Genomic DNA, 13,142 nt, shown 5'->3' on the forward strand with positions numbered 1-13,142 from the left:
TCAGGGTACTTGACGTCTGTCTAGGACTAGACGCGAGGGTCCCTGGTGTCTCGTACCAAGCCACGTCACAGACTCAACGGGTAAGTCAGTCATGCCAGCTCATACCAGGCGTCAGGGACCTTGACGTCTCCCATGCAAACCAGACGTAAGGGATGTAGCGTCATAAAAAAATTAGATTCGATTTTTTATTTTTAAATAAGATCAATTCTGAATAAGTCAAAACACAAAAATTATCCGTGAATTGGGATATTAGAACAGTTGCTAGGCCCGAATATGCGCCCATAGTTGCCTTGACACCCCCACAGGCCACAGCCCACGAGCGATAATCTGCCTGCCGACGACTCGCCTCTCCATGGCTGACGACGGAGCAGCCGCCGGCGTAGACCCCTCTCCTTCCTCTCACCCTATACATCCCGCGGCGCCGAGCGACCCGCCCCTCGATGCCGCATCCTTCACCCACACCCCGTACTACTGGTAATCGATCCCTCCGCCTTGATTCGTAGAGTACTTGCTCAGATTGGGTACAACCATGGCTCCACCACGCATTCTTAATTCTTTCCCGCCGTGCTCCAACACAGGGGACTCTTGGCAGGATGTGAAAAGGTTTCTTAATTAAGAGGAGAAACCTTCCCTACCCAGTTATTTACCTATATAAAGATTTTACTGATTATGTTGAAGATACTTGATTTTGCGAGTGATGTGCTCAATGGGAATGAAGACCAGGGTTGAGATATACAATTCAGTTCATATTCCTCGTTCCGTCCTAAAACCTTGACTTCTTAGAGTGGGGTCATACTTGAAGTCGAATGATGTACTCCCTCCGTCTTGGTTTATAGGGCGTGCATGTAGTTCTAAGTTATTGATTTGACTAGCTAAATATGAGTTATATCGAGACGGAGGAAGTACTTGCTAGGAATGGCATCATGTTAAAGCTTGTAAATATAAACTGTAGTTGCTAATTGCTACTTCCGTCCTATAACGTAAGAACGTCTTACATTATGGGACGGAGGGAGTAGCACGTAAGCTTTGGCAGATAACAAGAAGTTATAACTTCTTACTGGGTTTAAAATTGATTGAGTGGTCTTGCTAATTTCTTGGTATACTTTGTTTTACCTTCTTTAGCAAATATGCAATGTGTTTTGTGTGCAATTGGATGCTAGACTGATTTAATTGATTATTAGTTTTACGTAGTGATTCAACAATGCTTTAGTAGTCCCCCTTTGGAAGAACTTGTACACAGCAAGGATGATTCTCCAACTACATTTGTTATCTTATTATTGGTTTATTGCATGCCACTTCTCCTAAACCATCATATATAATGTGTAATGTTCAGATTTCCTTATTTCTTTCATGCGTGTTGAATTATTGATATTCGTCCTCTCGTTTTACTCTCTTCTAAAGTGCTTCTCTTCTCTCAAGCTTATACATACCATGGTGTATTCTATTTTTATTCATTGAATAAAAGTTGCATTTATTTTTCATTATGTAGTGAAGAAAATGTGTACCTGCTATGTAAGGAACTGATTAGAGCTGGACTTGCTGATCCTGCGGGCAATGACCTTTACGCTGTGTTCATATCAAACGAGGAAAAGAAGGTGATTTTATCTTAGATTATTTCCTATGCTTCTACTCTTTTAGTGTGTGTATGTATTATGCTTTTGTTAGCTCCTTTTTTCGTTCATAGTGCAGTTATCCCATTTAATACAACGGTTTTTATGGGTTGTGATGTATTTTTCATTGGAATTTCAGATTCCTCTCTGGTATCAGAAAGCAAGTCGTACTAATGATGGATTTGTCTTGTGGGATTATCATGTAATCTGTATCCAGGTAAAAGCTAAATTAGATTAAGTGTCGCATTTCTCTATATCTTGGCACCATGATAGACCTCTACGAGAATTTAATTATTTTTAATGAATAGTGAGAGGTTTTAGATGAAGTAAGAAACCTTGTTTATGAGAAATAAATTATGGGTAAGGACATGTTTGAATCTTCACACACTATGACTATTTGGACAACGATTTTGTTTTCCGTAACATGTTTGGCATGCCAAAGTTGCATAACATCATTGTTTACCTGTCAGTCACTAGCCAAGAGTTGCCTAATCTATTTGTGGTGGCCAACCAAGCGTCCCATTTACCATGTATTGTTTCTGGTTTGACAAATGAAATTTGTCCCGAGTATTGTAGATTTTGGAATCTAGATTTTTTTTCATGTATGGGTTCCCTTATCGTTTTTTATCCTTCATTGATGTTCATAAGATGAAAAATGGATGGTAGGGAGATGCTGTGATCATTGTGGCATTCTGATATATCATTGTTAGTACTCAGCTTTGATATATGCATTGAGATTTGGATTTATTGCTTATAGAAAAGCATTGCTTTTTGTATGAATAGCATTTCATGGTACCTAATCATTGGTGTGCATATGAAAGTCTAGGCGAAACAAAGGAGATGTTCTTGATCTTGTTTGGGATTTGGACTCCACTCTTCCTTTTCCTTGTCCTTTCCTCCAGTACGTTGCTGACGCCATTCAACCACTGGCATTTGGTGACTCCATCTATGGAAGGTAATGTTCTGTTGCTCTAGGTGTAACATTGGTGAGATCAAATTGTGATGGTGTCCATGGAAGATTACTCTTAAAACAATGTGTCAATCTCCTCATATAGGTGAAACCTGATGCATATTAGTTCGAAATTACTCTTTTGTGTGTGCAAATTATTGTGTTTCATTGACTGATGGAGGACAGATAACCTATGTTAGTTACGCTGACACAAGATAGTGTTGATGTCGCGAGAATGGCGTTTTGGAGCTCGGCCTCCATGGAGGCCGAAACTTTTGGAAAAATCAAAATTCGAAAATTTTAGTTTCAAAAATTCTGAAAAAATACAACTAAACAAGGGTGTGATCCGTGTGTGTCTAAAATTTCAGGTCGAAATACTTTGAAACGCGAACTGTACAAAAAAAAAAAATTGTGGTACGAAATGATGAATAGTAACATGTGTTAAAAAGTCCCAGATTTGTCTTTTTTGCATAGCCCTCATTTCAAAGTATTTCGTTCTAAAAATTTACACACTTGTGTATTATACCTTCATCTATCTGTGTATTTTTTTCAGAATTTTTTGAAATGTTAAAATACGAATTTTCATGAAATTTTAAATTTGCTTTTGGAGGCCTCCATGGAGCTCGGCCTCCAAAAGCAATATCCCAGATGTCGCTGCTTATATTCTCATCCTAGGTTAGACCAATTCTGCTCCGCTACATCTCTGTGCAAATCTAAATAGGGTATATGTCTGTGTTGAAATATAGGAGGGCACGAATGATAGTTTGTTTTGGGGTTTGAAAATCAGTACTAACTATCTACCATCTACTGTTTACAGACTTTTCCGTGTAGTTCATGGTCCAGTATTCCTTCGATCATTCGCATCAGACAGAAGCCACATGAAGGACCCCATGGGGAATTGGATTGAGTTACCGCCAATGTATGAACCAATTGTTGCGGAAGGTATCAGATTGTATGCCTGAGCCATCTTCTTGTGAAAATTCATTGCACTATCATATTTTCCTAGTCATCAAGTAGTTCCAGGAAGAATGAGTCGTGCATAGGAAAGTTACATGTGTAGAGACACAATGAGAAACAGTAACGAATTTATTACAAATCAAGAACTGTCTCTAGTAGTTTGTTAAATTTATATGGTTATATGATTTATTTGTAGTCCATAGTCTGGAACACGTTTACTCATTCTTACTTCCTACCTGTTTCAGATGGAAGCACGAATAACCTGAACGAATACATCGCCATGTCTAACAATGATGTCGGAGACCTGGAAAGTATGGTTAATGATGTCTACCACAACAAACATGGTGTGGTGATAAACGAAACATTGCTGCCCTTGCTCTTCTCTCGATTGCCTGAATGATGTCCTTGCGAGGAGCTCTTTGGGTTATCTTGATTATCTGAGCATCGCCTGGATTTCGTTTCATGCTGGACTATTGTCGTCCTTTCAATAGTTGAGTTCTTACTGTGAGATCGATCTTATGAACCAGACGTGTGGACTATCTGGAGTTGTTAATCAATGGTACCACGCTTGTATTATGATGTGGTGCCAGGCCATTGCGAGTACATTATTTTTCAGAGTCCTATTTTGTTGTTGCTGTTGAGTTACTCAAACCTGAAATGATGAAACTATTGCGACAACATTGTTTTAGTTACTGAATCCCAAGGACCCATATCCACCAACATTATTTTCTAATATGTATGTCTGACTTAAATTTTCTCCCTCTGTGCTCTGAATAATATATATAGGGGGAGAATATAAATGAGAAAAACATGCATCTGAACCGCGCCAGCTGCTCTTCTAACAACCAGAATAATACTATAGCTTATTCCTAAACCACCACGCTAATAGTAGCTGTAATGAAGAAGAACGGCCATTGATCGTGCCTTATTATTCCCGCAGGATAACCTTTCCACATCACGCCAGGCAGGCTTATCATCACCTACTTCCTGAGATGGGATCTCTGCTTGACAAAAATAAGATGCAACTCATGGATCATGGTTCAATTCCACTGAATCATAGAATTGCAAGGACATCTACCAAACGGGACAATAATTCACGTTGCTTTCTCGAACGAACCGGCGAGTGACAAGTCAGTGACTCACTCATGGCTTGCATGAACGCATAGAACCAACTGCAACGATACAAACTTCTGAAATGAAGTACATTGTTTGTATTTGCATTTTGGTCATTTCTGACATGAAGTACATCATTAACGTGTTATAATTGAATTTGCCCCTTTTCATCTTGTGGTAGTCAATGAAAGAGACTTATCATAAAAAGGGGGCTTCTCTGCAAATGAGGTGTGAGAAGGATAAAGCATAAAAGCAAGTAAAGGAACAAGAGTGCAATCGTGGCGACGAAGCGATCGATCACATTTTTTTTAAATGTGTGCTCCATGCATAACATAAAATGATGGTAACATGTTGTTTTTCATCACACTTGTGGAAAAAATAGTAATCAACTTATATGTCTTCCCAAAAAAAGAAGACTTATATGCAGCATTTATCAAAGGCTGTCTTGCATTGGTAATGTACAAAGATAGAAAATGTATTGAGTTGATCATCGTGGGGTACATATAGATTAAAATTTGAGGGAAAGAGATTTGGAGTACAAGACAAATCATACTTGGTTTAAACTATTCTACCTCTGTTTCCTTGTCTCTAACTTAAACACAATTAGTTCTAACAGTTAGATTTGTGGGCTAGCTCATTCATAATTGGTCTCCGTACAGTAAGTGATGTGACATGGAGACAAACAATCAGTGATCTTCGAACCGTTCCGAGACTGTGGATTGTTTCAGCAAATGCTTGTGTTGTTGATCACACGTTACCTAGTAATCTTTTGGGGATGACGATCATTCTAGTACTTCCTCCAGTCTTTTTTACTCCGCATATTAGATTTGGGTCAAGTCAAACTTTATAAAGTTTGACCAAATATATATTGAAAGATATCAACATCTACAATACCAAATATACGTATCATGAAACTACCTTTCGTAATGAATCTAACAATATTAATTTGACATTATGAATGTTAATACATGTTTCTATAAATTTGGTCAAAGTAGATATACTTTGACTTTGGACAAAGCTAATGTACAGACTAAAAAGGATCGGAGGGAGTAGATGCTAAAAAGAGGACAGTGCAGCCTTGATTACCCATGATAGAACTGAGTCCTACCAAAAGACATCATTCGCAGACTCTTCGATTCAAAGAATTTTGTAGGATTACAATCCATAGTGTTTATTTTATAGAGTTGGTTAATTTGTAGGATTTCGGTTTTATTTTCACCTGAACTACTTTTGCTCTCGCTTCCAGATAAGAGTCTGGAAAATATCTATTTGGTGCCAACAACTTCCATTCCATCGTTGTTGGATGCAAGGTTATTACAGATTTACAATGTAATCCCAGAATTTTCTTGCTTCCTGGGTTCAAAACTTCAAATGTTGCAAGACCTACCACTGGCTTCAGTTGTCCTGCATGACAGACACAAATGTGATATGCATACAGTGTTACGGGACGAAGTATCATGCATCATGTTCCTACTTCCCATGTTCACTCTCACCTACTCTCGTACCACACTCGTAACATACATGAACTTTTTCCACACACATACACAAAATGAAGAAATAATACATTGCTGATTTGACAAAATGTAAGGTAGATCCAGATCAAGCTAAATAGACTGTGATGCTGACAATCTGGGCATCTCACGCGGATCATGCCAGTTCTGCTGGCCGGCAAAGCAATACCATACCAAGAACGCATTTATTTTGCTTCACATGCACTGCCCTGCTGTGAACAAACCAATAAACCCCCAAACTTCTGGCCATTTCTAAGATAACTTGTATCCCGGAGATGTCCCATATCACATTGAAAAATGCATTGAGTCCATAAGATGACACCGGCAGCTGGGCAGAGCATTCATATGGAAGGAAGGACGGCAATGTTCAGTTGTCCCACACATTTCATGTGATGAATATATTGGTAATGAACGCACCAACCAAATTCAAAATATTCCCTCATATCCATATTACTCCCTCCATCCCAAAATTCATGTCTTAAATTTGACTAGATATAAATGTATCTAGTCACGTTTTAAAATGTCAATACATCTATTTTTAAACAAAACTAATACTCCCTCCGTTCCTAAATACAAGACCTTTTAGATATTTCACTATGGACTACATACGGAGCAAAATGAGTGAATCTATACTCTAAAATGTGTCTATATACATCCGTATGTAGTTCATAGTGAAATCTCTAAAAGGTCTTATATTTAGGAACGAAGGGAGTACAAGAATTTTGGGACGGAGGGAGTACTTGTCGCTCAAATGGTTGCATGTAGACGTATTTTAGTGCTAGATACATCCATTTGAGCGACAGGTATTATGGATCAGAGGGAGTAGATAAGAGTGAGGCGCCCGATCAAAATCTGTCCAAGGATGCTGAAGAAAAGACTAGCCACCATCCATTCATTCGTGATTCGTTCTTCAAACCAAACAGAACACTTGTAAAGGTTAAACGTACTCCACAATAGATTTGTGGAAACTATGCCTTATCACTCATGCAGCAACAGGGACAATGAAGTACAGTACGTATTAATGAACACAATGGTTGAATTATTTCTTCCCCAATATGACGAGAAATTCTCCTAGAGCCTTCATTTGAATAGTACGGTTACTCACAGCCTAAAGTAACGACACACTGCAGCTGCTCGTTTTTTGAAGAGGTATTGGTCGACACAAGCAATAAAATACAGCAGTGCCAACAGCAGTATATAACTGTAGCACGCCTAGCACATGGAAGAGTAAGAGCACAGCAGGGTGGCAGTTCTTTATGTACCTTCTGAAGATGGAAATGTCAAAATATTTTTTTTCCTCTTAACATCCACTTCATCTGCCGTCCTGCTTATACATACAAATCAATGGAGCACTTGGTGACTCTTGTATGCAGACACAGGGAAAAGAATCAAGGAAGCTGCACAAAAGCTACAACAACAATCTATTTGGACCAAAGGCATGCCTTCAACGGATGGTCATTTTGAAGCTTCACATGATTTGATCTGAAGCAGCAAAATGAACATCAGTTGCTTACATGGAGTGTGAACTGCATTAACAGCACCCAAGTGCTCTATCATCATCTCATGACGTACTGGACTGTGCTGTCGTTCAGGCTTCAGAGTTTTGACAGTGCCAGTACCATGTGACCTTGATTGATAACATTGCTGGCACAGTAGTAATGCTGCAACCCACGGACCACGTAGCTAGGATTTGAATTCCAAGGTCTTACTGGTAAATCATCACGAGTCACAGCCAGGCCACTCTATTTGGATAGAACAGATATTACCATGCCAGCACCAGAAGAATAGGATTGGTGGTACCTCATGACTTCATGACCATTTGTCCTTGAGATGGACTGCCAACAATAATTCATTAAGCTGGCCTCAAGAATAATTTTGTAATTTTAACTTTCTTTCAACTTGCATTGGATCTTCTCTGCTTTGTCTTGGATCTTCTCCGCATTGTGTTGGACTACCTCTGTGTGCTCTTGGATTTTTCTTTCATTTTCTTGGACTTTCTCCGGCGTGCCTTGGATTTTCTCAGCTTTGTCGAGGATCTGCCTCGTCTTTTCCTTGATTTTCTCAGCTTTGTCAAGGATTTGCACCGTAATTTCTTGGATATTCTCAGCTTTGTCAAGGGTTTCCCCTAGCTTTTCTTGGATTTTGCCTTCATTCTCTTGGACTTTCTCTGCTTTCTCTTGCATTCCATCCGACTTATCTTGGATTTTCTCTGCTTTCTCTTGAATTTCATCTGCCTTGTCTTGGATTTTCCCTGCCTTCTCATGTTCTTTCACTGTTTTATGCTTGATGCTTGCATCTAAATGTGAAACCCTATCAATTTTACCGAGTGCCTCTGATTCAACCACTCTGACGGTTTGGTTCCTCCTCAGAATCAAGACTGCATCCTTTTGCATAAGATCACTAGTGCCGCGCACTGTTCTTGCCCGACTAATGCCAAATCTTTGGCCTGCAACACCATCAATCCGAGCCATCAGCTCCAAGAGATTCCTCCTCTCCCCATCCCCTGCCTCAGAGAACACCTTTCCGTTCTTCAATGGCCGTGGTGGTTTCTTGGCACCCACCAGTGGCACTAGCTCCTCCAAGGTTGCATCTGCCTCCTTTTCATCGTCATCAAATGCCAATGCTGAAGTCGATTCCTTCTCTGATGCAGCAGCTCGCTTGGAGATGGTCTTCTGGACATCAACGATCGCACAAGGGTTTCCTACCACCGCCATCCCGTTCCACACCTTGGCGGACACCGCCTTGCTGAGGACGACGAGCCTGTCAACAATGTCAGCCATTGAAGGCCGTCGCTCCCGGCAGGACCGTACACAACTTAAAGCCAGCGAAGCCAGGTCTCTTCGAGTGACTGGGTCGCGGGGCGGCGCTACCCGTGGGTCAAACAACGCGACGACCTTCCCCTTGCGTAGCAGGGGCACCGCCCACTCGATGACGGAGGGCGGCGAGTACTGAACGTCGATGGCCTTGCGTCCGCTCATGATCTCCAACAACAGGATCCCGAAGCTGAAGACGTCGGTCTTGGTGCTGAGGCTCTCCGGTGTGACGTAGGCCGGGTCGAGGTAGCCGAGCGTGCCCGCGGGCGCCGGCGTGGCGGCATTGGCGGCGCCTCCGTCCGTCTTGGGGATGCGGAGGGCGAGGCCGAAGTCGCCGAGGTGCGCGTCGAGGTGGGCGTCGAGCAGGACGTTGGCGGACTTGACGTCGCGGTGGATGACGGCGGGCTCGGCGTCGTGGAGCGCGCGCAGCGCCCTGGCGGTCTGCAGCGCGAGGCGGACGCGGCGGGGCCAGCCGGGCGGGCGCGGGTTGGAGTGGAGCAGGTCGTAGAGCGTGCCGTTGGGCATGTACTCGACGACGAGCAGGCGCGGGCGGCGGAGCGGGTCGGGGCCGGGGCCGGGGTCGGAGTAGCCGAGGAGGTTGACGAGGCGCGGGCCGCGCACGGAGGAGAGGATGCGGATCTCGTTGTCCACCTCGGCGCGGCGCGGGGAGGGGCGCTTGACGGCGACGGCGCGGCCCGAGGGGAGCACGGCCTTGTAGACGGCCCCGTGGCTGCCCCGGCCGAGCAGCGCGGCGTCGGCGAAGTGCGAGGTGGCGGCTTCCAGGTCGTCGTAGGCGAAGCGCTCGATCACCGGCGCGGCGGCGGGCGGCAGCGAGGCGGCGGGGCCCCTGGCGCGGCGCGAGATGGGGAGCGGCGAGATGGCCGTGATGGAGCGGCACGTCGCCGCCGACGAGTCCGCCCGGCAGGAGAGGTACCCCATCCGGGATGGGCCGGGCGGAGGCGGCCGTCGGGGCGGGGCGGGGCGGAAAGGGGATCCGAGGCGGGGGGAGGAGGAGACAAGTGTGGTGTTGGAACGGTAGCGCGGAGGGGCTGCGTGGTTTTTGGAGAAGGGCGCTTGGTCTCCGCGCGGCTGCGGGGCCTGGGTCGGGGACTCGGACTGGACGGACCGGCGGTGGTAAAAACTTTTGAACAGGACGGGGATGGATTTGCTTAATGATGATGAGAGGGATAAATAATTATCGGAAATGATGAATCCCAGAATCCCGATTTTTCCTATTATTACTTCATCTGTATCTAAATAATTATAATTATAAAAAATTAAAAGAGCTGCTACCCGTACACCGGCGGGCCACCTCAACGACCACTGGATGTATCGGTGCAGCCGTCCGATCTATGTTCTGCACCCAATAGTTCGTGAAACACAGGTCGAGTTGCACAAACAATAGCCGCGTTTGGGAAAACAATAGATGCGGGGACAGATCTCGCGGTGCCTCGTCCTCCTCGCGTTGGCGGGGCTGCTGCTGCTGGCGCTCCTCCGGCCGCTGTCGTCGACGTCCAGACGGTCCTTGCCGACGCTGCTCGCCGTGCCCAACGCCGACCTTTCATAGTCGCCCTCGGCGTTCGTGGCCGCCACGGGTCCGACCTCGCCGACGTGCTCCGCTACCACTTCCTCCTCGAGTACCTCTCCCCCGCCGACCTTCGTCGCCTCCCGGCCTCTGGGAAGCTGGTCACCACGTTGTTCCAGATTCTGAAACAACTGTCCAGTTTCTGAAACAACGATCCAGTTTCGGGAAACAGTTCGCGATTAGACGCTGTTCCAGTTTCTGAAACAACTATCCAGTTTCTGAAACAACGGTCCAGTTTCAGAAAACGGTTATTAGGTCGAGGCGAGATCCAGCGGACGAGCGGTCGACGGATGGATCGCGCGGATCAACCGGTGAAAGGTAAGACTTTCCCAAAAATTAAACAGTTCTTGACAACTATAATTGTTTAGGTATAAAAACAACATTACTATTTTTGAAAAGGAGACTGACCCCTCTGCATGAGATGCATGACTATGTATATTGTCATGTTATTAATTATTCATCAAGATTTTGTAAAATATATATTAATAAATCTGAAGCCACCTTCTTAGACAATAACGGTCCATCTATCAAATTACGAAAGGCGTGCACACAATTAGGTCCGCCTACACAAACCTCACATCAAAACTGAAAGGTCCAACCAAGCCGTCCAATGACGGGTCGAAGACACAAACTGGTCTAATGTATAAGAAATGATGATAAGAGGGATGGTAACAAACTAAGGGGTCCAACCAAACCGTCCAATGACAGTGGTAACTTTTGAACCGCACGGTGATGGATTTGCTTAATGATGATGAGAGGGATAAATAATTATAGGAAATGATGAATCCCAAAGTCTGGATTTTGCATATTACTAAATAATTATAGTTATGAAGAACTAAAATAACATAAGGGGTATTACTATTTTTAAAAAAGAGACGGACCCTTCTACATGAGACGTATGACGATGCATACTGTCATGTTATCAATTATTCATCAAGATTTTACAATATATATATTAATAAATCTAAAGCCACTTTCTTGACAATAACAATCCATCTATCATATTATAAAAGGCGTGCACATAATCAGGCCCGCCTACACAAACCTCACATCCAAACCAAACATCAAAACCGAAGGATCCAACCAAGTCGTTCAATGGCGAGTCGAGGACGCAAACCGGTCTAATGTATTCTCAACGATCATCTGATGTGCACGCTTTAGAAGCCATCATCATCATCTTTTGCCGATCCTTCTTCAGAATTGATATCAATGTATAGGTCTATCAAATTATGGAAGGCATGCACATAATCATGCCCGCCTGCACTAATCTCACATCCAAGCCAAACATCAAAATCGAAGGCCCAAACCACGTCGTCCAATGACGGGTCAAGGACACAAACCGATCCAATGTATTCTCAACGGACATCGCATGCGCACGCTTCAGAGGCCATCATCATCTTCCACCGACCCCTCTTCAGAATTGGTATCGATGTATTGGTCTTGTTAGGCCTGTCATCGATGTCACCAGGATGTCGGGCAACACCACCTTCCTACGCGCGTTAATGATCCCGCATCCATCGCCGAGACCTTGTTGCGCCACGTCGCCGAGACTCCACACTATCAATGCGGCATAAGAAACGTCGCTCCATCGTCGAAAATGTTCACTCATCCCTCAAGCCGATGAACACCTTCAAGAATGATGCCCACACAGGAGGTCTGACACATGGACGCCGCCATCACCTTGTTGATGCCTTCAAGAAGGAAATGACATTAAGGGCGTCACCATCATCGGATCCGGCCACCGATCGAAGACAAGGTATTCACTCGATCTGTCACTAGATTCCAACCGACATCCTGTGCACCGACCCGACCACTTTCAAACACAACAACACTACCACCGCGGGGTCCCTGATGCTCCAACCACCGTCTGCGAATGTCAACACTGGACATGTTGTGACCCCACCTCGGCAAACCGCGAGAACCGCCGAAAAGGATCCTGGTCCCACTCACCACCGTCGTTAATTCGAACTAACCAAAACCAAAGATATCAGGTGGCCAGTACAATTCCTCCTTGGATATGGGAACCACCACACCATGTTGCCAAGGGTCGCCTGAGCTCTACCGTTGCCGTCGGCCGGGGCCGCCACTCGTGGATCCTGGACAAACGTCGCTACCACCACTTGCCATGCCCTCGAATCCGAGAGAGGAAGGAGATGTCTCTTCCCTCCGTCGCCGACGACGGAGGGGGAGGTGGGTCGTTGGCTATGGAGGTTCTGATTTTGCGAATGACCCTCGAAAAACGAACGGAGAACAATTTGTCATATTTAGCAATTAAACTTGTCATGCTCGCATCAACTAAAACTGCTATAAATTTTTTGATTTGTCATGGGACTCGTAGAGGTCGTAATTATTCGTGAAATAATGGTGTGGAGGCCTGGAGGGCAATCTGATTATAGAGATACCGATACGGCCATCCCCCATGTGGAGACGATGATCAGGGTAACCGTGGGTCGTCGGCGTCGAGTCAAAGACGAACGTGGTGCTCGCCCTCGCCGGAGGAAAAGGGGGAGCTGGGCGCCTGGGCCTCTGTCTCTGTCTGCGTGCCCGGGTCCCGGTTCGTACTTGGGACAGGTAGATACATACCAGAGGCACCGGTACGCATGC

At 44.7% G+C, this 13,142-nt stretch overlaps 2 protein-coding genes across 3 annotated transcripts; one reads left to right on the forward strand and one right to left on the reverse strand.

Annotated features, from left to right (window-relative positions):
* Positions 1 to 283: 283 nt before the first annotated feature.
* LOC123439817 (protein N-terminal glutamine amidohydrolase) lies at positions 284 to 4,194 on the forward strand. 2 transcript variants are annotated; one of them, XM_045116480.1, is made up of 6 exons: positions 284 to 474; positions 1,490 to 1,595; positions 1,750 to 1,827; positions 2,432 to 2,565; positions 3,377 to 3,501; positions 3,762 to 4,194. In XM_045116480.1, exons 1-6 carry the CDS (start codon positions 353 to 355, stop codon positions 3,914 to 3,916), a joined length of 720 nt encoding a protein of 239 aa, XP_044972415.1. In that variant the 5' UTR covers positions 284 to 352; the 3' UTR covers positions 3,917 to 4,194. The 2 variants fall into 2 exon arrangements, with proteins under 2 accessions (XP_044972415.1, XP_044972420.1); XM_045116485.1 differs by having other exon boundaries at positions 2,513 to 2,565.
* A 3,174-nt stretch (positions 4,195 to 7,368) lies between these two features.
* Positions 7,369 to 9,907, reverse strand: LOC123439837 (serine/threonine-protein kinase-like protein At3g51990). Its single transcript, XM_045116490.1, has one exon. The coding sequence runs from the start codon at positions 9,890 to 9,892 to the stop codon at positions 8,024 to 8,026; it is 1,869 nt and encodes a 622-aa protein (XP_044972425.1). The 5' UTR covers positions 9,893 to 9,907; the 3' UTR covers positions 7,369 to 8,023.
* Between the last annotated feature and the right edge of the window lie 3,235 nt (positions 9,908 to 13,142).

The sequence above is a fragment of the Hordeum vulgare genome, chromosome 1H (genome assembly GCF_904849725.1).
Source record: "Hordeum vulgare subsp. vulgare chromosome 1H, MorexV3_pseudomolecules_assembly, whole genome shotgun sequence".
NCBI classification, from domain to species: domain Eukaryota; kingdom Viridiplantae; phylum Streptophyta; class Magnoliopsida; order Poales; family Poaceae; genus Hordeum; species Hordeum vulgare.

What these genes read in the sequence shown, in the direction of transcription:
- LOC123439817 (XM_045116480.1), top strand. Translation starts at nt 353, where the DNA reads ATGGCTGACGACGGAGCAGCCGCCGGCGTAGACCCCTCTCCTTCCTCT. An exon ending in ACCCACACCCCGTACTACTG is followed by an intron (nt 475 to 1,489) that starts GTAATCGATCCC and finishes TTCATTATGTAG; the next exon opens with TGAAGAAAATGTGTACCTGC. An exon ending in ATCATGTAATCTGTATCCAG is followed by an intron (nt 1,828 to 2,431) that starts GTAAAAGCTAAA and finishes TGCATATGAAAG; the next exon opens with TCTAGGCGAAACAAAGGAGA.
- LOC123439837 (XM_045116490.1), bottom strand. Translation starts at nt 9,892, where the DNA reads ATGGGGTACCTCTCCTGCCGGGCGGACTCGTCGGCGGCGACGTGCCGC.